The sequence below is a fragment of the Malaclemys terrapin genome, chromosome 6 (genome assembly GCF_027887155.1).
Source record: "Malaclemys terrapin pileata isolate rMalTer1 chromosome 6, rMalTer1.hap1, whole genome shotgun sequence".
NCBI classification, from domain to species: Eukaryota; Metazoa; Chordata; order Testudines; family Emydidae; genus Malaclemys; species Malaclemys terrapin.
The window spans coordinates 111,372,739-111,399,560 of record NC_071510.1 but is presented as its reverse complement, the minus strand read 5'-3'; the positions used below and the strand labels follow the sequence as shown (position 1 = coordinate 111,399,560).

The window sequence follows — 26,822 nt, the reverse complement described above, 5'->3', positions numbered from 1 at the left end:
GTCACTACTGTACTAGCGTTACATCATCTCATTTGCATGGTTACCATCTATTAGCAGGGAGTACGTCTACACTATAGCTGGCAGCGAACATCCCAGCCCAGCTGGGTAAGCCTGCTCACACGAGCTTGGCATGAGCTAGCCTGCTAAAAATAGTAGTGTGGACGTTACCACTTCCGAGGAGACTCAGACCCTTGAGAGCCTGAACTGCACTAACCACACCATGCTGCTATTTTTAGTGCACTAGCTTGAGTGGAGCTCACGTGAGTCTGTCTGCTTAGGCTGGAACACCTTGCTTCTAGCTGCAATGTAGACATACCCATAATGGTGTGCATGCTATATTCTTGTAGAGGAGGTTCTAAGTTAGTGGTTCTCAACCAGGGGTCAGAGGGCCTCTAGGTGTGTGTGAGCAGGTTTCAGGAGGGCTGCCCAGCAGGGCCAGCAATAAGACTTGCTGTGGCCCAGGACAGAAAGCCAAAGCCCTGCCACATGGGGTTGAAGCCTGGGCCCTGAGCCCTGCCACTCAGGACTAGGGTGACCAGATGTCCTGATTTTTTGGGCTTTTACTTATATAAGCACCTATTATCCCCCACCCCCTCCCAATTTTTTCACACTTGCTATCTGATCACCCTACCCAAGACTGTTGCCGAAGCTTCATAAAGTAATAGTGTGAAATAGTAATAGTGTGAATTTAGTGCTTGTGGAAGGTGACAGTCTTGGAACATTGTCTTTTTATCAGTAGGGCAGTTGGTACAACTCTGCAACTGATGATACATGTTCCTCTGAAACTCAGCACAGCTCTATTTCATCACTAAACTAGCACTTAAATTGTCACTAGCATTCAGAATTAACACCCATTAGGATGAATGAGGGAATCGTCTAGAGATACTGCATGTTTAGTTGTTGACTTGTAGGATAGCACTGCATCTGTTCACATTTGGAAGGGTCTATTTGCAACTCTACAACCTAGAGACTTCTTAGACAAGGACAAAATCTCAAGGGTAAGTGATAGGGTCCTATGCAGCTGCAAGCTATGGCTCTGTGATAGCCATGACACAGGTTGGAAAGGCCACTGCTGTGTGAAACTAGTTTACTCCCCAAATGTGCTGAGATTATTAGCAGGGTGGCATAGTGTTAGCCCCCTTGGTAGCTGGGGGACTACTGAGATGCACCTGCTGTGCAAGGGGAGTCTGGGCCCAGAGTCCCTGCTCTTGATGTGTCCAGTCTCCCTTCAATTTAGGGTGCAGGGGAGACCAAGACAGGCCCTGCACAAAGGCGCTTTTACGCTCCCCCCCAGCTGAAGGGGGTGAATAGGGTTCAGCTTCCTGTCCGTTCTCTGGGCTTGGTCCCTTCTAGGCCGGGGAGGGCAGCACAGGGCCGCCCATGCCGCCTCGTGGCTTGGAATAAAGAGACGCTTCCTTCCTCTTTAAACACCCCCGGGTGCCTCCGGAGTACCCTACGTGACGCAATGACGCAGGCAGGCGGGTGGGGCTTGCCGGTTGCGACATTTCCGCTTCTCTTAGTGGTGGTGTGCTTCGGAGAAGAGAGCAGCACGCAGAGTGAGCGGGACGTGAGTATCGCATCGCTCTCGCGCCCCCTCCCCCCCCGGGGGGGCCGCGCGCCTGCACCCGCCGCCATCTTCTATCCCCCTCCTCCCCAGCTCAGGGCCTGTCGTGCCGGGGGAGGGGTGGTCTGGCAGCTCCGCGCTCGGGCCAGGCGGGAGGATGAGCCGCCGCGTCTCGAACGCTGGGGAAGGCTCGGCCCGCGGGATTCCCGCCGAGCTCCTGCTCTGCCCAGTGCCGTGGGGTAGGAAGACCTTCCCCCGGTCACCGGGGGGGCGGGAGGAGCGCTGCGTCAGGAGACGCTGCCATGTTTGGGGGGCAAAGAAAGCTCATCGGAACGAGGGAGAAAATGGCGGCGGGGAACCGCCTACCCCCATCCCCCACTGCGCGACCCACTCCCGTTCTCCACTCCATGACATGACGGCCGCCCCCCCACGCCGTGAGCCGCCCCCATCCCCCACCCCGTCCGCCCTCAGTGATTCGGTGTCGCGTCTCCCTTGCTTAACCCGTCCCGTCTTTGCCCCATTCTCTAGTCCTTGGGGGGAGGGGAGCGTCTGAACGAGGGAGAAAATGGCGGCTGAGAACCGTCTCCCCCCTTTCTCTGCTGTGTTTGTAGGCTGTCCCCCATTCTCTATTCAGTGACCTGTCCAGTCTCATCTCCCTCCATTCCCCTTTCAGTGACTCCCCTCCACGCCATTTTCCTCTGGGTGCCCCACATCCACTCCCACCTCGTGACCCGCATCCCATCCCTATATACTAGATAACCTTGCCTCTGAGTGACCCATTCGATCCCCATTGCCCTGTTACTCGATATGGTCTCTCCCTAATCTGAACCTATCCCCTATATTATTCCCCATTGGTTCTCTATCCCCCTCACCCCATTCTCATTCTTGGTGCCCATTCCTCCTCCTTCCCTTCATGCACCTTTTGCTATTCCCCCCCCCCACACACACACACACTCTTAAAAAAATTCTGTACTGTTGCCTGCACACTGTATCAGACTCACTGGCCTACCTTCTTTCATCCTGTTCCCCACCCACGTAGTGGGTCCTGCCCCTCTTCAACACATTTCCAACCCTATAACATGGCAGACCGTTTTTTTTTTTTCCTCTCATCCCTTTTGTAACCCCCAGCACATTCCAATTTCCTATTCTCCCTTCTCCTCCTCACCTGTGTTTCATTTCCCCTCATGTTGGCTGCTTTTTCACCTGACACTGTTCTTTCCCCACATGCATTCATTCCATATGTCAGGGGTGGCCAAACTTACTGACCCCCTGAGCCACAGAAGACAACCTTTAGAAGTTCGAAAGCCAGGACATGCCTGCCGCATGGGGTTGAAGCCCTGAGGTCCCCTCCCCATTGGATAGAAGCCCCCACCCCACCACCCTGCTGTAAGGCAGAGGTCCTGAGCCTCCTCGCTCCCCACCAAGTCTGGTAGGTGGCGAGTGGGGGGCTCCATGAGCCACACTTTTTAACTGTAAAAGAGCCCCATGCTGCTCATGAGCCAGTTTGGCTATCCATGCCATATATTATTGTGCCTTCATCCTAAAACACTACCTTGTACTATGTTATTGCCCTGATAGTCATCCTCCCCTTACTTGACATAAACCAGTAGTCCAAACCGGACAGTCCCTCCGCAAAAGAATAAACGGACACAAATCGGACATCAGGAATGGTAACATACACAAGCCAGTAAGTGAACACTTCAATCTCCCTGGTCATTCTATCACAGATTTAAAAGTCACTGTCATTGAACAAAAAAACTTCAGAAACAGACTTCAAAGAGAAACAGCAGAACTAAAATTCATTTGCAAATTCAACACCATTAATCTGGGCTTGAATAGGGATTGGGAGTGGCTGGCTCACTACAGAAGCAGCTTTTCCTCTCCTGGAATTGACACCTCATCTATTATTGGGAGTGGACTACATCCACCCTGATTGAATTGGCCTTGTCAACACTGGTTCGCCACTTGTGAAGTAACTCCCTGCTCTCCATGTGTCTGTATATAATGCCTGCATCTGTAGCTTTCACTCTATGCATCCGAAGAAGTGAGGTTTTTACTCACGAAAGCTTATGCCCAAATAAATCTGTTAGTCTTTAAGGTGCCACCAGACTCTTTGTTGTTTTTGTAGATACAGACTAACACGGCTACCCCCTGATACTTGACAGTAGTCCACATACTCACCAATCTCCCACTATAGTTCCTTCCTTACAAACTATTCCCCTTTATAACATACTTTTCTGCTTTGTTCTTTCAAAAGCTGGGAAGGTATTAAAAGCAATTAATTAGAATCCTTCCTGTGCCTCTTCTCTACATGGAATACTAGATGTTCACATACTATATCGATAGGTTTGCAGAGTATACGCATCTGGCAGAATGCCTTCAAAAAGATATGGATTTCCATGCATGCCTAACTAATGAAATTTGGGCCATAAGTGGTTTGCCTGAGATCACCTAGGCAATATGTGGCAGAACTGAGAATACAATTTTAGATATTCTCACCTAAATGTGGTTTAACCGCAACACCATATTTTCTTTTAATTTCTTGAAACATAGGTAGGAAAGTTTATAATGATGGTTCTGTATCTGTTTACCAGTACTTGTCATTCTGTGACCTGGAAATCAAAGTAGACAAAATAACAATACATAAGAGTGAAGGGAGTCATTTGCTAGATAATGCTGTACCCATATGTTTTGTGACATTAATTGAAAACTTCAGTTTGTTTTGTTAATAAATTAAATACTTAGTAACTCAAGGCTAGTCTACACTAGCCGCCCAGATCGGCGGGTAGAAATCGATCTCTTGGGGGTCGATTTATCGAGTCTCATCTAGACGGATAAATCGATCCCCAAATCGACGCGCTTACTTCTCCTGACGAGGTGGGAGTAAGTGCCGTCGACAGCGGAGCCGCAGCGGTCGATTTGCCGCCGTCCTCACAGTAGGGAAAGTCGAATAGGATACGCCGAATTCAGCATAGCTGAATTTGCGTATCTTAAATTGACCTCCCCTCCCCCTTAGACTGAGCAGTTTATTACTATTTTGTGCACTCCAAAATGTGTTAAGTGTATCACAAGTCAAGTAAAAACGGAGGCCACGTCTACGCTATAAACGTACATCAGCATAACTACGTCCCTCAAGGGTCTGAACAATCCACACCCCATAGCAACGTAGTTATACCGAACTAATCCCTGGTGTAGACAGCGCTGTGTCAACGGGAGGGCTTCTTCCATTGACATAGCTACTGCCTCTTGCAGAAGTGGATTAACTGCACTGACAGGAGAAGCTCTCCCTTCAGAGTAGTAGTGTTTTCAATGAAGCGCTGCAGTGGTGCAGCTGCTGCTGATACAGCGGTTTAAGTGTAGACCTGCCCTGAGTCCTTGTCCTGAAGAAGTTTCAAAATAAGTAAGACAGTACACAAATGAAGGGAATGGATCAAAGGAAAGGGAGATGAAGGACTAGGGTGATAATGAGATTACACGTTGCTCAGATAGACATACATTGAAGTTTCCTGCCACTTCCTGTTGACTTCAAATAGGAGATATTTGAATAAGATGAGAGAAGAGGCTTAGCAAAGGGGTTTGGGGTGTGCATTCCAGTCATAAAGGGCAGTGTTTCCGGTATGATATTTTCACAATATCTTTCTTCTCTCCAGAATGCCTAAATCAAAGGAACTTGTGTCTTCAAGCTCATCTGCCAGTGATTCAGATAGTGAAGTTGACAAAAAGGTGAATATTGGACACAATTGTTTACTGCATTTTAGTCTAGTAATTAAAAAACAAAACACCAAACAAACTTCTGGATTTGATTAGGAGGCAATTCAATTCTGATGGAATATGTACGCCAAATATGGAATGAATCTATTTTTTGTTTTAAGATTGATTGGCTTTGTATCATTTGTTATTTCACTTGTGGCATCTAACCACAAGGTTCTTGTAGTTCTGTAGATCTGTGGTGAGAGCAAGAATACTAAACCATTTTAGTCCCCTTGCTCTGTTAACATTTATTTTCCTCCTAAACAGCTGTGAAAGCTGATGTTGCTAAACATGATTGTTTAGCTTCTCAAGCCCATCAGGAGTTGATATACACGCTGGGCTACAGTGATTGTAGTGAGCATTCTGCATTTGAAGTGCTGGCTGAGTTTTCTGTAGATAGGCCAAAACAGTATTATTTTGTTATGTATATTCTGTAGTTCACTGCAGATACTATGGCCTTGGCTACACTGGCAATTCACAGCGCTGCACTTGCTGTGCTCAGGGGTGTGAAAAAACACCCCCCCCCCCCCCCCCGCCGAGTGCAGTGCTGTAAAGCGCCAGTGTAATCAGCGCCTGCAGCGCTGCACGCTCGCTCGTAGCGCTGCAAGCTATTCTCCTCGGAGAGGTGGAGTACTTGCAGCGCGACTACACTTGCGCTTCACAGCGCTGCCGCAGCAGCACTGTGAATCCGCGAGTGTAGCCAAGGCCTAAAGGTGTGGAAGCATGAAGATCTTGGAGTGCTGTATGTAAATTAGTAACAAAATGGTAAAGTCAGAATAAAAGAGAGAGGAACATTCTTTCTCTCCTTCCCTTTCCCTTGAATTGGGGAGATTTAAAAAATGCAAGGTGAGTGTGTATAAAAAGAAAATGTACTGTCCACCTCAATTTTATTTAGATCTTCTTTGGGTTCCAAAAGATAGAGTTTACAAAAGTGCTTATTCTCCTAAATATGTTCCTCTTGGAGTCCAATGAGAGTTTTACCATTGACTTCAGTAGGAGCAGAATTAGGACATCTTAAAGCACTTCTGAAAATCCCACCCCAAATTCACTGTATTAAAGTCTTGTATTGGTAGTGAGATGAACTACATAATAGAATAGTTCTTTGCAGCCTCTAATTCTTTTAATAACTAATAAAATGGGATGTGCTTTATATTTTTGGTTTAAAGGCAAAGAGGAAAAAGCAAGCAGCTCCAGAAAAGCCTGTAAAGAAACAAAAGACCGGTGAAAGTTCTAAAGGTGCAGCTTCCTCTAAACAAAGCAGCAACAGAGATGAGAATATGTTCCAGGTAATATTGATAATGCTACTTCTAGAGGCTGTTGATTGAAGGGTTCCTGAGGAAGCATGTTACAGTTTGTATTCTGTAATCTTTATGAAGAGAACTTTGAATGCTTTGGTTTTTTATCCAGGTATAGTATAGCATTCACTCTCTTGTCATCTTTTGGCTAAATATGGTTACAATGTTAAAGTGAAAGTGAGATACCCAGAAAAAACAATGATGAGATTTGGTAGAGTAAAATAATCCATGCTATGCCATTCAATTCTAACTTTGGTTCATTGATTGTATCACTTGTTCCCAGTATTTTGTCTTGGTTTATAGTGTCATTTTTTGAGAGTTTGGCATTTCTATTGTAGACTCTATTAATAGGCTTATGATTAGGCTGTAAATGTTAGTTCAAAACCAGAGCTATATGGGAATGCTTTTAATCAGGGCACTTTGACAAGAGGTTCCCAGAAATCAGTATGGCTTCTCCTCTTGTCTACCCAACTAGACCAAGAGCAGCTGTCAGAGCTTTCACTGTACCAGACAGGGTCTCAGGATAAGTTTGTCCTTCGGTTTATATGTGCTTCTTTATTCTGTGGTTCAGTTTTTACTAACAGAATATCAGAGAAGATTGAAACAGATCTTCATGGACCACTGCTAGTGGTATTTGCAACAGAGTGTGCTGGCCTCTTTAAGACAGGCCCAGGGTTCAATACTATCCTATTTCTGCAATGAGGCATTCAGGGGGATTCCTGAGGATATCTGGGAGTTGTAAGCCTTACATCAGTCAGTGTGCTGAGAAAGGAGCAGGAATATAACGATTCAGTTTTCTCTTCCTCATTGCAAGAAAGATTGGGGAGAGGAGAATGCCTGCATTAAGACAGTAAGAAAGGGACAGGGTTTTTCCACTCAAGGAGTGAGGGAGGAGCTTTTGAAGAATTTGGTGAAAGGGCCTGAAAAGAAGCCTAAACATAGGGCATGAGTGCTAGCAAAGGGAGTAGCTTGGGGTGGGGGACAAAGCAAATGAGAGTTGGGCTTGAACTTTAGTACTCCGCATTAGCTCTTCAGTCTGCCTTGTATTTAAAAATAGAGCACACTGTGATGTATCCAGAATCTGACTTGAATCAGAACATTTCCAAAGATTGGGATTCTGGTTCGGACTTGCTTTTGTCTGTTAGCAATGTCAGTGGCATATCGGTGCTGAAATTAAATATGAAGATTAATAGGAAAACCAGTAAAATATGTTTTTACTTTTTATGTTGAATGAAAGTCTCCCATCTTGGAATGCTTTTCACTTACTTTACATTGCTTTCAAACTTGTAACATACTTCAGAATTTGGCACCTATAGGCAGGCAGTTCTTAAATGTAGGGTAAAGTACTGTTCCCTCCCATTCTTGATTACTTAAAAATTCCTATGGCAAGTAAAGCAATTGCTTACCTGGAAAAGCAATATTAAACTGTTTGTGCTTTTAAGCTTCTTTTAATGTAATTTGGTGTCTGAAAACAGTGGAACCAATACAGTGCTTCATAGGGGTTTTTCACAGTGAGAGGGTGACTTCTGGAAATTCTAATGGTGCTGTCAGGTGCAGTTAATCTGAGAAAACCAGACAGTTGCTTGCCATATATAGATGTGAAATCTGCTTTCTTGTGCCACCTAGGATTTAAATTGGTTGTGATATCCAATTCTCTAATTCTGTGAGGATTTAGCCTTGAGCTAAGCATCAGACAATCTGTGTGTGTTTGGAGCTTGTGGCCTCCACCACATTAATTTTTCCAGTACATTCAGAAATTCAAGGATTTTTGTTTGTTTAACCCATGCAGATCTTTGTTTCTGGAAGCATTGAAATGAACTCCGATTTAGAGCGGGAGGAGGTGATGGCTCTTCTATCATCTTCATTAGTCTCATAGCTTGAAAACAAATTTGAATGTATTGTCTTCTCTAGCATTTTCTAGTTTCATTAAAAAATTTTGCACAAGGAAGCAGGATTTTTTTCTGAAAGAATCAGTAATTTAAGTTGGCAATATTTATTAGGCATTCAGCTTTTACGTACACATGAATTTTCTTTTGAGGACACCCATTTTTCCAGGAAATAATGCTGAATTCTCTTAATGTGTTAAGTCCTTCATCCATTAATGCTGTCATCACTTATTAGTCCTGATATACTACTTTGGGAAAATACTTAATCCAATCATTTCTACTTAAATCTAAAATAAGCTGCAGCAATATGCAGTGCCTCATGTCAAAGTATTTAATGCTGATTAGAAAAATGAATAATCCTGTACTGTGTAAAATGTATTATTGTTCTGATTTGTTTTATTGGCAGATTGGCAAAATGAGGTATGTCAGTGTTCGTGACTTTAAAGGGAAAGTCCTAATTGATATTAGAGAATACTGGATGGATCAAGAAGGTGAAATGAAACCTGGCAGAAAAGGTGAACTTCTATTTTGTGTCATTGGTTGCATAGTATTAGCTAAATATATTTAGCTTAGCTTTATTGAGGAAAGTGGACAATTGTTTAACTTGAAGATTCGTATGGTTCACAGCTAAATAATGAGGCCATTCTTGATTCTAATACAAAATTTTAATGTGCCTTGATTCTACTTTCTTCTTACCTGATAACATATTTTAGAGTTACTTAGAAGATGTCTTAATGGGAAAGCGTTAATATTGGCGGGGGGGGAGGGGGAATCTAGGCACATGCTGCAGTTCTGGTCCTTTTCCTTTTCTTCTCCCACTCCTAAAAGTCTACTTTGGTTCCTTTGCAATGAGGATACGGTCCACAGTTTTAGAACAGGGTATAAAACCCCGTAACTTAAAAATAAAAAGACTATTTTTAAACAGATTAAAGCAAATTTAAACCTGAATTTACAACTATCTGCCTGAAAGTTATGCTTTAAATTTTTATAATTTAAAATGAAAAAAGTTTGTGTTGCAGTGGATTGAAGTTAGGCACCATGTCTAAATAGCATTAATCAAAACAAGCCTGCATTTTATCTCTTTAGAAACTATAGATGGGAAAAGTATTAAAAAAAATTCTGTAACCTGGACTACTGAATAATTGTTGCATTTTCTCTAATATCTTAGCACTTCTTATTTCCCTCAGGTAGTTTTAAGTTACCATTGCATGAGATAATAAACTGCATGATAACCTATTATCAGTTTTGGAGCTGAACAGGGTTCAGTTGAGAACACTAAAGTGGAAACACAACTGCTGTGATACAAATTTTGCAGAAAAATTTTGTTTAATTTTTACAGTGTTATACCAGTAAGTTATAGTACTAAACATTTTTTGGGGGAACCTACCGTGTCTCCAAGATGCAAAAGTCCCATATGGGAATATTTTTGAAGAGATTCCTGTATCATTTGGAAGTATTAAGAAAGGATCACATGCTGTATAAGCGTAACAAAGACAATTCAGGGCTTGGTAGCAGGAATGAAAGAACATTTTGAAAAGTGTGCTACCCATGCCAAGGATGACATTGAAGATACTGTTTCTCTGTCAGTCTGAATATTCTGGATCTTTTGGTGAGTAATGTTAGTGTTTTTATTACATTTTAGAAAAATATTTAAAAACAAAGTTAAATATTGCTGGGTTATTTTCCTGTGGGGGTTATAACAAGAAGCAGAGAAATTTCGTGTCATCTGAATGAGAATTTTAAGTGTTTGAAGTTTAGAAATTTGTCATTAAAGGCTCCATTCAGTGCCTGTCCATGTTTAGGGAAAGGCTCCCATTGACTACAGTGGGTATGGGACTGGACCATGAGAGAATATCAAAGGTGGAAGTGCAGTGGGGCATCCATAATATAATGGAGATGTCCAGGTATCCATATTGATTTGACAGCCTTGTACTGCTGAGTTTTGAACTTGACACAGACATTCTGTATGAACTAGCTTAGGCAATGGAGTAAAACACCAACCACAAGCAGGTTGAACTACTATACTGCTGGTATAAACATCATTTGAGCAAAACACCATACATAATTTTTCAGTTTTTTTAACTAAATTTCTTGAAACGTCCAACTATTAATCCTCAGTTCAGACTAAATCCATTGAAAGTTTGAAGTTTTAAAAACTAACTGCTTTGAATTATCTGAGTACAGATAAACTATCAACGTCTGTTTAACCCTCTTAGGTTGGGACTAGGCATGAGAAATTTAATTCCAAAATGTTAGTTGAGGTGAAAATAGGAGTTTGGAATGCAATGACTATTCCAATATATATTTTATAGTGGTGGTGCAATTCAGATCTGGAACACAACACAAACAATGGCACTTTCTCATAATCTTTCCTTGTGTCTTATGGCACCATTTTTACTGAGCCGTTCCTAGTGTCTGTTGCCAGCTGGAGAGGGACAGAGTTAAGGTACACACCATCCCTGCAACACAACCTTAACTTTGTATTTCCTGGTTTTCAGAGGTTTAAGTTTAGCCACTCTCTCCACATTCTGGAAGGGCACGAGGCAGCACTGGGCAACTTTATCTGTGTGTCAACGAAGTTTTCAGGCAGTTAATTTTAGAATTATACAGGTGAGATGAATGACCACTTTCTGCATTGTTGTTAGCTTCATCATTACCACTATTTGATGCATCTGGCAGCAGCAGTACAACTGAACTTGTTAGAACGCTTGTTTGGTGCACAGTCAAAGAAATATCCATTTTCATCATCCAAAACAACCATGGACTACTTTATATTCAGTATTGGTATTCTCAATGAACAGTTCATAGTTGAAGATTGCTTGGTTCATATAAGGAGCTAATTTTTCTTACAACTTTTTCCGAAGAGTTTGAGATGGTTCAAGCTTTGACAAGGATCAGGAAAAATGTCAGCGGTACCCAAAATTAAATTGTAGATATGTAAAGCACTTACTTGATTCAACTTTCTTTCCTGCATTTTCAATCTAAAGTACCAGTACCAGATGTTAAAAGTAAAAATGAAATGAATGCTGCTATGACATGTACATTATAATAATTTTTCAGAGCTGGAAGAGAACCACCCAAAAATGTGTGTTTTGCTGCTGAACTCCGAAGTTAAACCCGTGGACTGGTGGAAATGTCTGGCCAGTCTCTCAGATGTAGAGCTCAGAAAATAACTTTTTTTTTTTTTTTTTCTCCTGGGGTTGAAGCTACTGCAGGTGTACAAACGACATTATCTAAATCTTGACTAGTTTGTTCTAATTTCAGAAACTGATAATGTGTAAAGGAAGTAGGTAATCTATCTTGAACAATTAATCCAGGTGGCAGATGAAGACACTTCTAGAAAATTTCTCAGTGCAGTTTCTCTCATTTATTTAGTCACAGTTTACTAAAACTGAAAAAAGAAACTTGTTTTGTCATTACCTACTGTTGATTTAGTACATATCACACTAGAGCTTGATTTCAATTGAGGTTTTGTTACTTCAGCAATTGGGAAAGCCGAGGCCAAGCAGTAACATTCTAACGTGTTGGTTTTGGTGTAATCCCAACAAAATTTACTTGTACTGTAGTTTCAGGCTAGGATTTTCAGTGGAGCCTACTAATGACTTAAACATGCAAATCCCATTTAAATTCTGTGGGAATAAAGTGCCTAACTCCATAAGCCCCTTTGTAAATCCAACATGACTAAACAAATGTTGACTAAATCAGAAATGTTAAGTCTCTAAATTTGACTACCACAAACTCTCTGAAGAAGTTTGGTAAAGTAAATTGCTGCTGGAACAAACCATGTATGTTACTAAGATCATGTCTATATGTGCTGCAGCAACGCAGCTGTACCAGTACAGCTGCAGCTCATCTGATGAAGATGCTCTGTGCCAAAGGGAGAGAGCTTTCCTGTCACCATAAAAAACCCACCTCCAAGAGTGGCATAAGCTGTGTCAGCGGGAGAAGCTCTTCTGCCGACATAGTGCTGTCCACATGAATGCTTATGTTGGTGTAACTTACGTTGCTTGGAGGTGGAATATTCACACCCCTGAGTGGCATAAGTTTTACCGATCTAGGATGTAGTGTAGACATACCTAAAAAAAATTAAGTGATATTTAGGCTATGTAGCCAACACTAATATTACATCAATAGACTGTTTTCTCTGTTATCAATTATGTGATGCTTCCTTTCAGAAACGAAACTAAAATCTAATCTTAAAATCAGTATTGTCTTTCTGCTATTGATTTAAATTGCCTTGACTGAAATCAGCACACTTTGAAAATCTATGCTAGATTAGAATACTTGATATTTTGTTGATCTGTTCATCTAGAAATGAAGTTGGTGACTATGGTAAGAATTTTGAGATAGTTTTATCAAATTTTGAGAAGACAGGTTTGTTTGTTTTTTAAAGAATCTTGAACACTTTACTGAAACTGAATATTTGATTTTGCACTGGAAAATATCAAACAGCATTAAGCCCTTTCAGTCAGAAAATATACAAACTGATTTATGAAGCTATGTGTGACAGCATGTTCAGAGTAGCTGGTGTCCAAAACATGAAAGAATGTAGGAAAAGTTTTTTTCCCTTTAGATTAATGTTCACAGGTGGCTGACAACAGCAGTACTTATGTTTAATATTCTCAAATAATAAAAATACTTGGTACCAAAAAAGTCCTGATCCTGTTTCCCTTGGGTCCTGTCACAGGTTTCCCCAAAGTGCGTCTAGATTGGTCCTTGAATGAATGGAGACAAAATTGAATAAATCCTTAAATAAACAATGAGCTTAAAGTATAAGAAACGTGCGTAGAAGCAAGAGTAAGATTGGTGCATGAGAAGATATAGATGTCATACTATTCTGTGTGGTGGGAGAGAAGAACGGTGCAGCACAGTGCTGCTTCAAAAATGTTTACATGCTTAACATACAGAATTTAGTTTTAACAAAGAAGATTAAGGGGTGACTTTAAGGAATGGGGAACAAGTATTTAATAATTGGCTCCTCAGTCTAGCTGAGAAAGGTGTAACACAATCCAATGTCTAGAAGTTGAAGCTAGTCAAATTCAGACTGGAGATAAGTCTTACATTTTTAACAGTGGAGGTAACTAACCATTGGAATAGTTTATCAATGGTCATAGTGGATTCTCCATCACTGACCATTTTGAAATCAAGATTAGCTTTTTAGAAAACATCTATGCTCTAGGAATTTTGCAAAAGTTGACTGGGTCCTGTTGTACAGGTCAGGCTAGCTGATCATGATAGTCTTGTCTGGCCATTGAATCTACGAACGTGTGTGCAAACTCAATCCATAAACACATGGCTTTTATCACACTAAAGAAAGAAGCCTGGGCCTCTCCAGCTCATCCAGAGTTTTAGTGCAGCCTGCCATCAGGGCCACAGCTACATTTGTAGCTTCTTGTGATTCACATAACACCTGTGGATGGGTTTCTACAAAGATGCTGCACTACAGTTTGTATCTTCACATCCAAACAGAATCCATAAAGAGACTAATCTCTTGTTTAGCCTGAAGTTAAATGTAAATATTCCAGTGAATAATCAGATATTTTAGATAATGTAATTATTCATTTAACACGCACTACAGCTAACATGGTTTGTTAGTTATAAAAATATTGATGACATCATAGTAAGATTGTTTTGGGTTCAAAGATCGTTAAAGTTGTACAAAATCTTGATCTTAGTTTTCATACTGCACTAAGGATATGTTTTTAATGCATTTCAGGTATTTCTTTAAATCCAGAACAGTGGAGCCAGCTGAAGGAACAGATTTCCGATATTGATGATGCAGTAAGAAAACTGTAAAGACAGCCATACAGAAACTTACTGTTTTAGTTGTTTTAAGCAGTCTTTTTACACATTGGCTTTTGTTTTCTAAAATACTTGTTTTCCAAGCTATTGTATATTTGGATTGCAAAACAATTTGTAAGATGAATACTTTTTTTTTATGTGCATTAAAAGTGTATTCTAAGTGAGGCTATTTGTGTATACTTTATTAAAAAGGAATGATTTGCTTTCAACACAGTGTAAAATAAAAACCAATCCAGTAATACTATATAACGCATAGCTGTTTGTGGCCTTCCAGCTAACAGTTTTTAGTCTCCTTTTCTTTAATTTTGGTTTCAGTTCAGTTAAAATATGTTCATATTAACTGTTAATCAGGCGACATTAAAAAAAAAAAAAAAACTTGCCCTTATTGCAAATATTCGTAACTTTTATATTTGAGATTTCAACTCAGTCCAAATAATGAATAATTAAAATAGTTTTTGTAGATAATCTTAAATACTGTTTTTGAAAATTCACCACATTATTCTTATGTAGATAAGTACATAGGTATTTGGCATTGCTTGCATGAAGTATTACACTAAACAAGCTTATGTGATTATTCCACAATAACACTTGGACACAAGCCACATTCTTCCTTTTCATTCTTCTGCAGGTCATTTGACTTAGAAAAGATAATTAGCTTTTATTCTTAGACACTAGATTTTTAGTATGGTATACGTACATATGGTAAGATTTTTACCTCAGAATATGATTTATTAAGATTGTATTTCAAAGGTCCCAGCTTAAACAGATGAAGTAATAACCTTACTTATCTACTCTTTTCAAGCTTTGCATTAGATTAAAATAGTTTTTGAACATACTATCTGATATCCAGGGATTATTCTAATTGGCAAGAACCCTTACCCTCCCTTGATAGAGCTCTTAGTCATGCTCGACAATTCTGCTTAAGTATGGCTAATACTACCGGTAGGCTATAATACAGTTGGTGTAGATTGAACCAAGCAGGGTTAAAACTGGCGTAGCCAAGGTTTCAGTGTGGGCTAAAACAGTTCTGCTCTGTCCATATTGCTTGATCAGGCCACATGTGTGGCTTACATGTGCACAGTTGTTTTAGCCTTTTGGGAAGGGCATGTTTGGTGCTGGCATACAGCAGATCATGATTTTAGTGAACTTCACTTGGCTATCTGCATCCTGATCTGAAGTAGAGTGATGCTTCTTTTCAGTAGGAGGTGAGGTAGTGTAGATGCAATGTAACTGAAGGGAATTTTGATAGCTAACTTAAGATACTTTTATGCTTTCCCTTTCAATATTCTTATTATAGTTGGGAGTGAGCTTATAAAGGTCACTCCTATATTAAAAGTTATCACACCTTATTTTTGTTATCAGTTAGTGGATGAATTAACACTACATTGAAGAAATTTATGTTGGGGGCGGTGCATGTGTGTATCTGATTTTCAAATTGCTTTAATCCAAGGAAGAAGATCGAGACTTCATGAAAATTGCAGTTTTGGGACTGTATATCACTGAATGTACAAATACTGAATCTGCTGTATTTTTCCCATTTAATGTTAAACTATTGTATTTTTCAACATGTTTAGATAACTGGTTTTTGCTATTCATTTAATTTCAGAATATCTTAATATTGTTTGCTGTCTAGGTCATAAGAACAGCCGTACTGGGTCAGACCAAAGGTCCATCTAGCCCAGTATCCTGTCTACCGGCAGTGGCCAATGCCTGGTGCCCCAGAAGTCATGAGAAATTTATTGATATTGCAGATGTTCAGAGGCCCTGTTTTAAGTGCCATATACGCTGACTATCCCTGCCCTGAAGAATTTATAATCTAGTACACATGATACACGAAGCCTGAGGAGAAAGGGATCTAATTAAATATACTGTTTAATTTACATATGCAGTATCATATTTTCCTCATTTGCTCCTTAACCCAGTCAGCAATGATTTCAAATGTGACTAATCAAAGAGGTGATTTAGTCCCTTGTCACTTAGAAGAACTTTGAGATCTTAAAGTGCTATTTGTGGGCTGGAGGGGAGGACGAGGCATGTCTGAGGGTAGCAATCTCATCTTTAGCTCCACTGTCCTTTTTGAATAATATCCTGTTGCTTGCAGTGTATCTGCACCAGAAAGAATAGTAAATAAGTACCTGCCAAAATTCCACAGAGAAATGAAGGAAAATAATTGCTTACAGACCTGTATTCTTGTTAACATTACTTATTCTATCTTTGGAAGAGTTTTTTTGCCTACTTTTGCAATATTTATATCATAATAGATTTTATAGTATGCAAAATCTAACTAGAAATCTCACCGTTAAATCAGAAACTTTGTAACTTCAGACTTCACCTGCCTTACCTCAGTTGTTTCATCTGGTTGTTTTGAAGAACAGAATTGTAACAACGGAGGGAGCAATGTAATTTCTCCTTAGACGGATTAGTGGTTGTCACAGCACTGTGCCTTGATGTTCTTGCATGGTAACTGTGGGTTAGGGCGCAATATAACAAATGTGTGTGGGTTAAGGAGAGATCGGAAGTTGAGTTCTCTGGTGTTGGGAATGAATGAGAAGGCTTAATAGGGTTGGTGTTAGTTTTATTGGGGAAACAATGCTGGCAGAGATTTATAGAAGCAACTAATTTTTTTAGCCAAGGAGTATTGGCTCTTTTTACAGACAAATTACAGTTTTAGCAGGGATAATTTGAATTTACTGAAGCTGTTAGATTTTACTTAATCCTTGGTTTTGTTGGCATTTTTTACTTTTTTACATTAAAAGTTTGGTACAGATTCATTTTACTTAAAACTTACTACATTACAAAAACAATTTTTTTAACCTGCCAGCCATATTTCCTTCTGAAATATTTTCATAAAGCTTTGTCTATTTTACTTCAGAGCCTTCCATTCCCCAGCCCATTTACAGCAATAAAATGCTCCTCCAAAAATACGAAGTAATTCTCTCATCAGCCAGTCAGTTTCAAGATTTAACTCAACATGCTCTCCAAAATAGAATGTTTTGGAACATGAAGAAAGCTGGAGTCCTGAATGGCTGATGTGGAGGTATTTATTTAACAATGGTGAATAAGTGTTCCATTTTAAGAATTCTGCATCAAGAATTACAAGAAGTATTTAAACTGCATCAATTTACATCATATGACTATTATCCAATGCTATATCATTCTGGTTTTAAAAACAAATTGGAAGGATTGTATGTCACATCTAAAATTTGGATAATTGACTTGCGAATTAAATAAAAATTGGTGGTTATAAGTGTACTTGTGAAATTAAAGTGCACAAGAAAGAAAGATGTTACATAGTATTGACTTCTTCATATATTCCAGTTAAATAGGAACCAGTAAGAAGAGAGATGTACAAGTTTGATAATCAGTATTTATATAGTGCGTAACTGCAAAATATTAAATCTGTTCCGATCCATAAGATCTCAAAGTGCATTGAAAGTTTTGCCGAAATATAGTCTCAGTGCTAAATGAATACCTCATAATGTACATTATCCTTATGTACAGGTATTCATTTCATTCCTATTAAAATTAAACAGATGTAGTAGTAATCTGATATTGACTGTTAACAGAAATACCCCAGCAACAATACTTTGTGTTATCTGTAAGCAAAAAAAAAAAAATGTATAAAACAATAGTTGTAATTCTAGTAACTAAAATGTCATTTTGTTAACTGTGTGGAATGTATGTATGTTTTGGTGGTATCTACTATGGAGATACCACTGGAAATATGAACCATCCAATTGTAATTATCTTAAATGTTCAAATAAAAATTAAAAATGATATGCATGATATCAGTTTCAAGATCTGAAAATGAATGAACGTGATTCAAAAAATAGGAAATTAATGACAGTTGAAATGTAATCTTTAGATTTTGATTTGCACCGATATTAAGGCTGCTATTCTCTCACGGTGGTCGTGGAAGTCACGGATTCTGTGACTTTACGTGACTTCTGTAGTGGCTGCTGCAGCTGACTCCAGGGCTGCCCGAGCAGCTGGCAATGGGGCTGGCTGCTCGGGTGCCCCATGGCCAGCTGCTGCTGGAGCAACCTAGGGCCAGCTGGCCCCGGGAACTGCATGAGCAGCAGCTGGCACAGCTGGTCCTGCAACTGCCTGGATAACGGTCCTGGGGACCGCCCTAGCAACAGCTGCGGTCCTGGGACACCCAGAGGCCATCCAGAGAGCAGCAGCCTGGGGCAGTCAAACCCCGTCTCTCTCCCCCTCTCCCTCCCCAAAAGCAGGGGCCACCCAGAGTTGCAGGGGCCCAGAAGTAGAGATTTAGTCAGGTATTTTTGGTATAAGTCATGGGCTGTGAATATTTACCCAGAAATATCCGTGACTTAAATCTTAGTGTCGACCATTATGACTGGAACAGTTGATATCTCTTGCAACTATTAGTTTAGTTTGCAGTTTCAGGCAGAGAATGCTGCATTTTTACCCTTGGTTCATGTTTGGAAGGTTTTCCTCACAACCAAAACTGTAAGACTATAATGTGAAATACGATTCTGCAGCTAGCTGTGGATGCAAAATCACAAGATATGCAGGTCCCTACCTTTAAGTACTTTGAGTGTTGCTTCCAGGTTTGAAAAATCCACTTATGCTTGGTGAGTAGAAAACATCCCTATGAATTATTTTGTCTGACAAAATCTAAACTTTATTTTTTTTTAAGTGTCTATTCTTGAGGTGATTCCTGTTTTAATTATCTTGTTCTTTCCCCATGCCCCCCCCCAAAAGTGCCAAAGAACCCCAAACAAAAATCCCAACCCCCACTCTTCTAACCTTTTTTTATGGTCAGGAGTAGTTAGTTCAGTATAGGGCTCTTTTTAGAAAGAAGACTCCCGTTTTTCTCATGCTTGCTGGAGTGGTCTGTAGAGAATGGATTTTCTGGTTGCATTGTCCTTCCCTGAATTTAGCTTTCTTGCAGAGCAATCCTTGCTATGTCTTTTGTTTCAATACAAGCAGCACTGAAAGGGCAGAGATGCACTTTGAGAGAAATAGAGGTCCCCTGGTATGAGACCAATCAATGGAGAATATTTTCTGCAATAAATTGTCCTTCGTGGAAGGAGTCTGTTCTACAAAAAAGTAAGAACTACCCATGCTTATGTTCCTTGAGTGAGCAGAAAGTCATAGCACTGTTCTAGGGTGACTTTTGTAGACTTAGAAGACTTGGTGGCTCTTCCTCTGTATAGCGATATCCTTTGAACAAGAATTTTGTAGCTGTTAAAAACAAACCCCTCTTCTCTCCCCCTCCTCCCCACCCAAATATTTTGATTAAATGGAAACTGAGGACTTCCCTTTGTCCCGAAAAAGTTCCTAGGGCACTGGGAAACCATGTGAAAAACTGGTAAACCAGGAACGTGGTTGGTTTAGCTATCACAGTACCCTTCTATGAACTTTCCTATGAAAGCTTAAGTTTTATTCACTACACTTGGGTTGCCATGCTTTTATTTGAAAAAGACAAACGCTGAGTCACTATTTAAATGTTTCACTGCATCCCCATGTATTTTGTCTGATTTATATTGATTATTTATGTACAGATTCCGCCACCTTTACTCTTAGTGGATGTTCCTGTTCAAATCAGTGGGACTAATGAAGTCAGGCACTACCCAGCTTAAGCAACAGTGACAGAATCTGATCTTAGATTGTGAACTCTGAAGGAGGGAGAGAATTTTCCTTTTATTTTTGTGTATTCAGTGCAGTATCTATCATGCCATATACACAACAAATAATTTCCCAGTTTTTGCCTGGGAACAGGAGTCATGGAACTCTGGAAAATGTTTGTCTAACTAGCTGCTAAGATATTCGTGGAGACTGCTTGGGTTTTGGAAAGAGACTTTCTAACTTTTTTACCCTCTCAGCCCACCTTGATGCACTGACACTTTCACCCTGTTCTACTGTTCAGTGAGAAAACATTGCTGAAAAAATGAATTATTTTCTGGGATCACTAGAGGGCATCACTTGCAAATTTATTCTAAACTTATCAAGTGTACAAGTATAGAAAGTGGCAATAGCCAACAGTCAGAAATATATGCCGCCTAGATTCATATACTTATTTCATAAGAAATGTCGGATTCCTAGTTTTTAAGTCCAGAAGGGACCATTATGATCAATCTAGTCGGAGCAGCGTAACAGGCTATTGAACCTTACCTTGTAATTCCTTCATGAAGCCCATCAAATGGACAGTTGGGTAAACCTTTCTGTTTTTTAAAAAAATGCAGCCGCAAATAAGATGATTTTTGCTTGTGTGCGTGTGAAATGTCTTCTAAAAATATTGCTTCCCTTACATTTTGAACCCAAACTCTGATAATGCTTAGACAAAATTCTAATTTGGAATAATTTTTATTTAAATAATTTCCTGTTAAACATACACAAGACAGAAAAATCTGTTCATTTTACACATTTAATTTGCCCTATATTAAAATATGAGTAGTTTTTTAATAGGTGAAAATTGCCATATTTTATCTTTAGATACATTGGAAATGTTTCTGCTAGTTGATTTCTATAAATATTCATTTTAAAGTTTTTCTTTTGATGTGCTATATTACCATTTGTACTGTTTGGAGCACTGAATATGTCATCTCGTTAAAAGGTATTACATGAGGTGATGTTTCCTGAAGCTCTCTGATCTTGTCTGAGCAGGTAAGACTAGACTATTGCTTGTGGTGAAGTTTTGTGTCTACCACAGCCAGACCACTTTGATCAATGAAGCAGGGTCAGGCTTGGTAACAACTTGAATGAAAGATTTCAGGCAAAAGCCTGTGCTGCATGGATGATGTTGGTGTTCTGTTTGAGTCAGTGTTGCAACAATGTCCCACAGTTGTCATCGGGGCACTGTCACTGGAGGTGGTGGTGTTAAGGTGAGAGACAATCAAGGTTCTGACCATTTGTAATCATTAAAGATTCCATGACACTTCTAAATGTGAATCTAGGGCATTTTTCACAAGGTAGGGGTGTTACTATGTATTTGAAGTCAAATTGAGGGAGAATTTAGATAAAAATTATGGATGTAAATTGTGCGCGCTATTTTCCTGACCTAAAGGAAGTAAAGACCATCATATACAATTAACAACTGTATATTTGTACAGTTTCCTGTTGGATATGCTGCTTAGGCAGCTTCCTAATTCTACCTCAGAACTGGTTGTATTTCAGTGATTGGCAAAGCGATTCCTGTAGGTGTGCATATATACGTATGGTTTCTACAGCATTTGGGCTGAAGTTACTATGTAATGTAAGGTGATATTACTTAGTAAAACAAATCTTATTTCACATAATAAAACATTCATGTGTAAGATGAAACGGCCCTATGAATTTCACTGGCTTTGGGATAGTCTGAGGCTGAATAAAGCAAGATTTCAAATTGTATTCTCACATTTGAAAAATGTCTTCCTTTTCTGAACTGAAAGGCAGAAAAAGCTCATTTTGGATCAAACATTTTGACTGCTTAGTCAAAGGGGGTAAATCTTTAGTAGGAAATCTCTGATCACTTCTGAAAGATTAAATGTTTTTTTGGATACATCCGTTAATTACTTTTGAGTTATTCTTGGCATGTGATGGCAGTTTTCCCAGATAATAACCATTTAAAATGCTTTCTCTGTGGATTAGACTACATCAGAGTTTCCCACTCTGTGGGTGGTGACTTCCAATAGAATTGGACAGCATTTTGTGGGGGGAGGAAAGATTTAGTAAAAATATAGCATAAAAATAACTAAATATGAGAGAAAAAATAGATATGCAATATAAGCCCTGTAATGGTGATATAACTGTAGAAACCTAGGTACTGCTGCAACCAATAGTGCCCTTGACTAAAGCAGTACTAAACCAGAATCTCTGCACTTGGATTTACTTGACACTAAACTGTTTATATATACACACACACACCAAGCAAACCAAACCTCCATTACAAACATTTATTATAGATGACATAAAATAAAAGCATCCATGCATACAGGCCATGACAACATTGAGTCATTGAACTGGAATGCTGGCTATGTCAGCTATAATTGGTAGGGCCCGAAGGTACTTATAAGCATCATGACAGCATTGTATATCTTGTTAGCCAGAGTGAGCTTCAAAAAAGACCTAAGATAAGATTCAGAAAGATATGTCATGAAAAGGAGGGTGGCAAGTTGTTCCGCAGACAGCTGAGAAAGGGGGGAAAAAATAGAAATATGAAGGCAAATATTTGATGGGTGGCCTTATATTAACTAATTTGAAGCCACAATGTTTTCAGAGGAGCTGATTGCCAAGAGTGTGGAGCCTTTGAAGCAGTTGCAACATTTAGAAACTATCTTTGTGACAGATGTTCAATCTGGAGGATTATTCTTAGCAAAACTTGAACCATCAAATCAATATCTTGATTACCCAAATTGATGCCCTCCAAGCATTTTGTTTGGTATTTCTATAAATCACATCAGTGTAAGGCATTTCCCACTGTAGAAAACCTTATCCTTCTTTCTTTATATCGACATGTTTTGAAATCCAGATTGAGCTCAATGACAAAACTTTTATTGACTTCAGTGGGTTCAGGATTTGACCCATGATTTCAAAAGTTGCAGGACCTAATGCAGCAACTTTGTCAGATAACACTGTCCTGCTGTTTTAGTGACATGACCAGATGACAGAGAGCAATTGCTTTCAAATCTCAGGAAAAGTGATCATGTAGCAATTCTGTTTTAATGAGTCAGATGTGTCTCTGGTGCTGCACATATATATTTTGTGAAATATCTTTGGGTCTGTTGTAAAATATGCTCTGTTGTAAAACTGTGCCAGAATGCGCAACAAAAGAATGCTGCTTATTCAAGACACTTTAGAAAGCAGGCAAGGATTTTTGTACAGTCATTAAAAACAATTCCGTACAATCTGCATGGATGATTCCAAGGCAATGATAGGTTAAAAAAATTAATTGCAATTAATGGCGCTGTTAATAATAGAATACCATTTATTTAAATGGTTTTTGGATGTTTTCTACATTTTCAAATATATTTATTTCGATTACAACATAGAATACAAAGTTTACAGTGCTCACTTATATTTATTTTTGATTACAAGTATTTGCACTGTAACCCCCCCCAAAAGAAATAGTATTTTTCAATTCACCTAATACAAGTACTGTAGTGCAATCTTTTTAACATGAAAGTTGAACTTACAAATGTAGAATTATCTAAAAAACACCCTGAATTCAAAAATAAAACGATGTAAAATTTTAAAGCCTGCAAGTCTACTCAATCCTACTTCTTGTTCAGCTAATTGCTCAGACAAACATGTTTGTTTACATTTGCAGGAGATAATGCTGCCAGCTTCTTGTTTACAATATCACCTGAAAGTGAGAACAGGCGTTCTCATGGCACTGTTGTAGCCAATGTCACAAGATATTTACGTGCCAGATGCACTAAAGATTCATATGTGCCTTCATGCTTCAACCACTGTTCCAGGGGACATGCGTCCATGCTGATGATGGGTTCTGCTCAATAACAATCCAAAGCAGTGTGAACCAACGCATGTTCATTTTCATCATCTGAGTCAGATGCCACCAGCAGAAGGTTGATTTTCTTTTTTGGTGGTTCAGGTTCTGTAGTTTCCGCATCAAAGTGTTGCTCTTTTAAGACTTCTGAAAGCATGCACCACACCTCATCCCTCTCAGATTTTGGAAGGCACTTCAGATTCTTAAACCTTGGGTCGAGTGCTGTATCTATCTTTAGAAATCTTACATTGGTACCTTCTTTGTGTTTTTGTCAAATCTGCAGTGAAAGTGTTCTTAAAATGAACAACATGTGCTGGGTCATCGTCTGAGACTGCTATAACATGGAATATATGGCAGAATGCGGGTAAAATAGAGTCTGAGACATAGAAGATTAGGGTTGGAAGAGACCTCAGGAGGTCATCTAGTCCAACTCCCTGCTCAAAGCAGGACCAACCCCCACTAAATTATCCCAGTAAAAGCTTTGTCAAGCTGGGCCTTAAAACCCACTTGGGATGGAGATTCCACCACCTCCCTAGGTAACCATTCCAGTGTTTCACCACCCTCCTAGTGAAATAGTTTTTCCTAATATCCAGCCTAGACCTCCCACACTGCAACTTGAGACCATTGCTCCGTGTTCTATGGAGAACAGTCTACCTCCATCCTCTTTGGAACCCCCCTTCAGGTAGTTGAAGGCTGCTATCAAATCCCCCCTCACTCTTTTCTCTTCTGTGACTAAATAAGCCCTGTTCCCTCAACCTCTCCTCCTAAGTCATGTGCCCCAGCTCCCTAATCATTTTCGTTGCCCTCCACTGGACTATCTCCAATTTGTCTACATCCTTTCTGTATTGGGGGCCCAAAACTGGATGCAGTACTCCAGATGTGGCCTCACCAGTGCAGAATAGAGGGGAATAATCACTTCCCTCGATCTGCTGGCAGTGCTCCTACTAATGCAGCCCAATAAGCTGTTAGCCTTCTTGGCAGAAAGGGCACACTGACTCGTATCCAGTTTCTCGTCCACTGTAATCCCCAGGTCCTTTTCTGCAGAACTGCCACTTAGCCAGTCGGTCCCCAGTCTGTAGCAGTGCATGGGATTCTTCCGACCCAAGTGCAGGATTCTGCACTTGTTCTTGTTGAACCTCCTCAGATTTCTTTTGGCCCAATCCTCCAATTTGTCTAGGTCACTCTGGACCCTATCTCTACCATCCAGCATATCTATCCGGCACCAACCCCTGGGGCACTCCGCTTGATATTGGCTGCCAACTAGACATCGAGCTGTTGAGCCCGATGATCTAGCCAGCTTTCTATCCATTCATCCAATCCGTACTACTTTAACTTGCTGGCAAGAATACTGTGGGAGACCGTATGAAAAGCTTTGCTAAAGTCCTGGTATACAATTCTCCCCCAAGGAGTTCAGTCACAAATTTAAGTAATGAATTTTTTTAATGAGTCGTCAGCATGGAAGCATGTTCTCTGGAATGGTGGCCAAAGCACAAAGGAGCATATGAATGTTTTTAGCATATCTGGCATGTAAATACCGTGCAATGCAGTCTACAAAAGTCCCACACGAATGCCTGTTCTCACTTTCTGGTGACATTTTAAATAAGAAGTGGGCAACATTATCTCCCATAAATGTAAACAAACTTGTCTAAGGGTATGTCTTCACTAGCTGCCGGATCGGCGGGCAGCGATCGATCCAGCGGGGATAGATTTATCTTGTCTACTCTAGATGTAATAAATCGACCCCCCTGAGTGCTCTCCCATCGACTCCTGTACCCCAGGTCGGCGAGAGGCACAGGCAGAGTTGACAGAGGAGTGGCAGCAGTCGCTCACCACGGTGAAGACACCATGGTAAGTGGATCTAAGTACGTTGACTTCAGCTACGTTATTCACATAGCTGAAGTTGCGTAACTTAGATCGATTTTTCTCCCTCCCCCCACCCCCAGTGTAGACCAGGGCTTAGTGTTGGCTGAATGGAGAAGTAGGACTGAGTTGGCTTGTAGGCACTAAAGTTTTGTACTGTTTGTTTTTTGAGAGCAGTTATGCAAGAAAAATCTACATTTGTAAATTGCACTTTCACGATAAAGAGATTGCTCTACAGTACTTGTATGAGGTGAATTGAAAAACACTTTCATTTATCATTTGTATAATGCAAATATTTGTAATAAATATACACTTTGATTTCAAGTGATTACAGCACAGAATACAATATATATGAAAATGTAGAAAAATATCCAACATATTTAATAAATGTCAATTGGTATTCTATTGTTTAACTGCAATTAATTGTGATTAATTTTTAATCACGATTAATTTTTTGTTAATTGCATGAGTTAACTGCGATTAATTGACAGCCTAATCAAAGATATTGCATATAATGCCTCATATCTTCACTGTTTCATAAACCACCAAGCATTTGCTGCTAAGGACACACTTGAAAATCTGAAACAGGTCCTTCATGAAGCTGTGAAAGTAGGGAGCTGCTTCCGATGACTTCTTGCATTGTGTTCTGATTACATGAGTTCTCATCACCAGCAACTTTTTGCACTGAAGTGAATGACTTTATGGGATACAGCGCTCATCAGCTCTTTGAACCAAAAGAAGTACAGGTTTTCCTGAATGATCAGCAGTCTCTTCTTGAAGGTGCCTTCCATAATTCATCTTGAGTAGCACACTAAGTCTACCTTGCATCAAGCTGACCACTTCTCTCCAGCAAGGAATTTGTTCATGCACAACAGGGTAGAAGCTTTCATCAGAATGCTTGGTATTGGTCTTCCTGGAGTGAAGAGGAAACTTTGTCATTCCCTTGTTTCAGATTGTCTGGAGGGAACTGAGGAGATGGTCAGGACCCAACAGGAACTCCTAAGGACCAGGTAAGGAATGTTCGAATATAGCTGCAGGGCTGTTTTCTGCACAGAGGGGAACCAGGTGGACTACCAACCCTGTCATTTAGGATACTGTTGACTTGGCAGCACTGATTGGGCTGTTGTAAGCAAAACTGACAGACCTCTTATGTGACGAGACCATGCAACTGACTTCCTTTAGAACTCAGCAGATCTTGGCCACCTCCAAAG

The 26,822-nt window shown here is 40.0% G+C and overlaps 1 protein-coding gene across 1 annotated transcript; it reads left to right on the top strand.

The window, feature by feature from the left end:
* The first annotated feature begins 1,465 nt into the window (after positions 1-1,465).
* Positions 1,466-14,462, top strand: SUB1 (SUB1 regulator of transcription). Its single transcript, XM_054033188.1, is given in 6 exon segments — positions 1,466-1,552; positions 1,554-1,567; positions 5,215-5,287; positions 6,481-6,600; positions 8,902-9,010; positions 14,212-14,462. Coding segments are annotated over 6 exon segments (483 nt in total). The 3' UTR covers positions 14,292-14,462.
* The last annotated feature ends 12,360 nt before the right edge of the window (positions 14,463-26,822 follow it).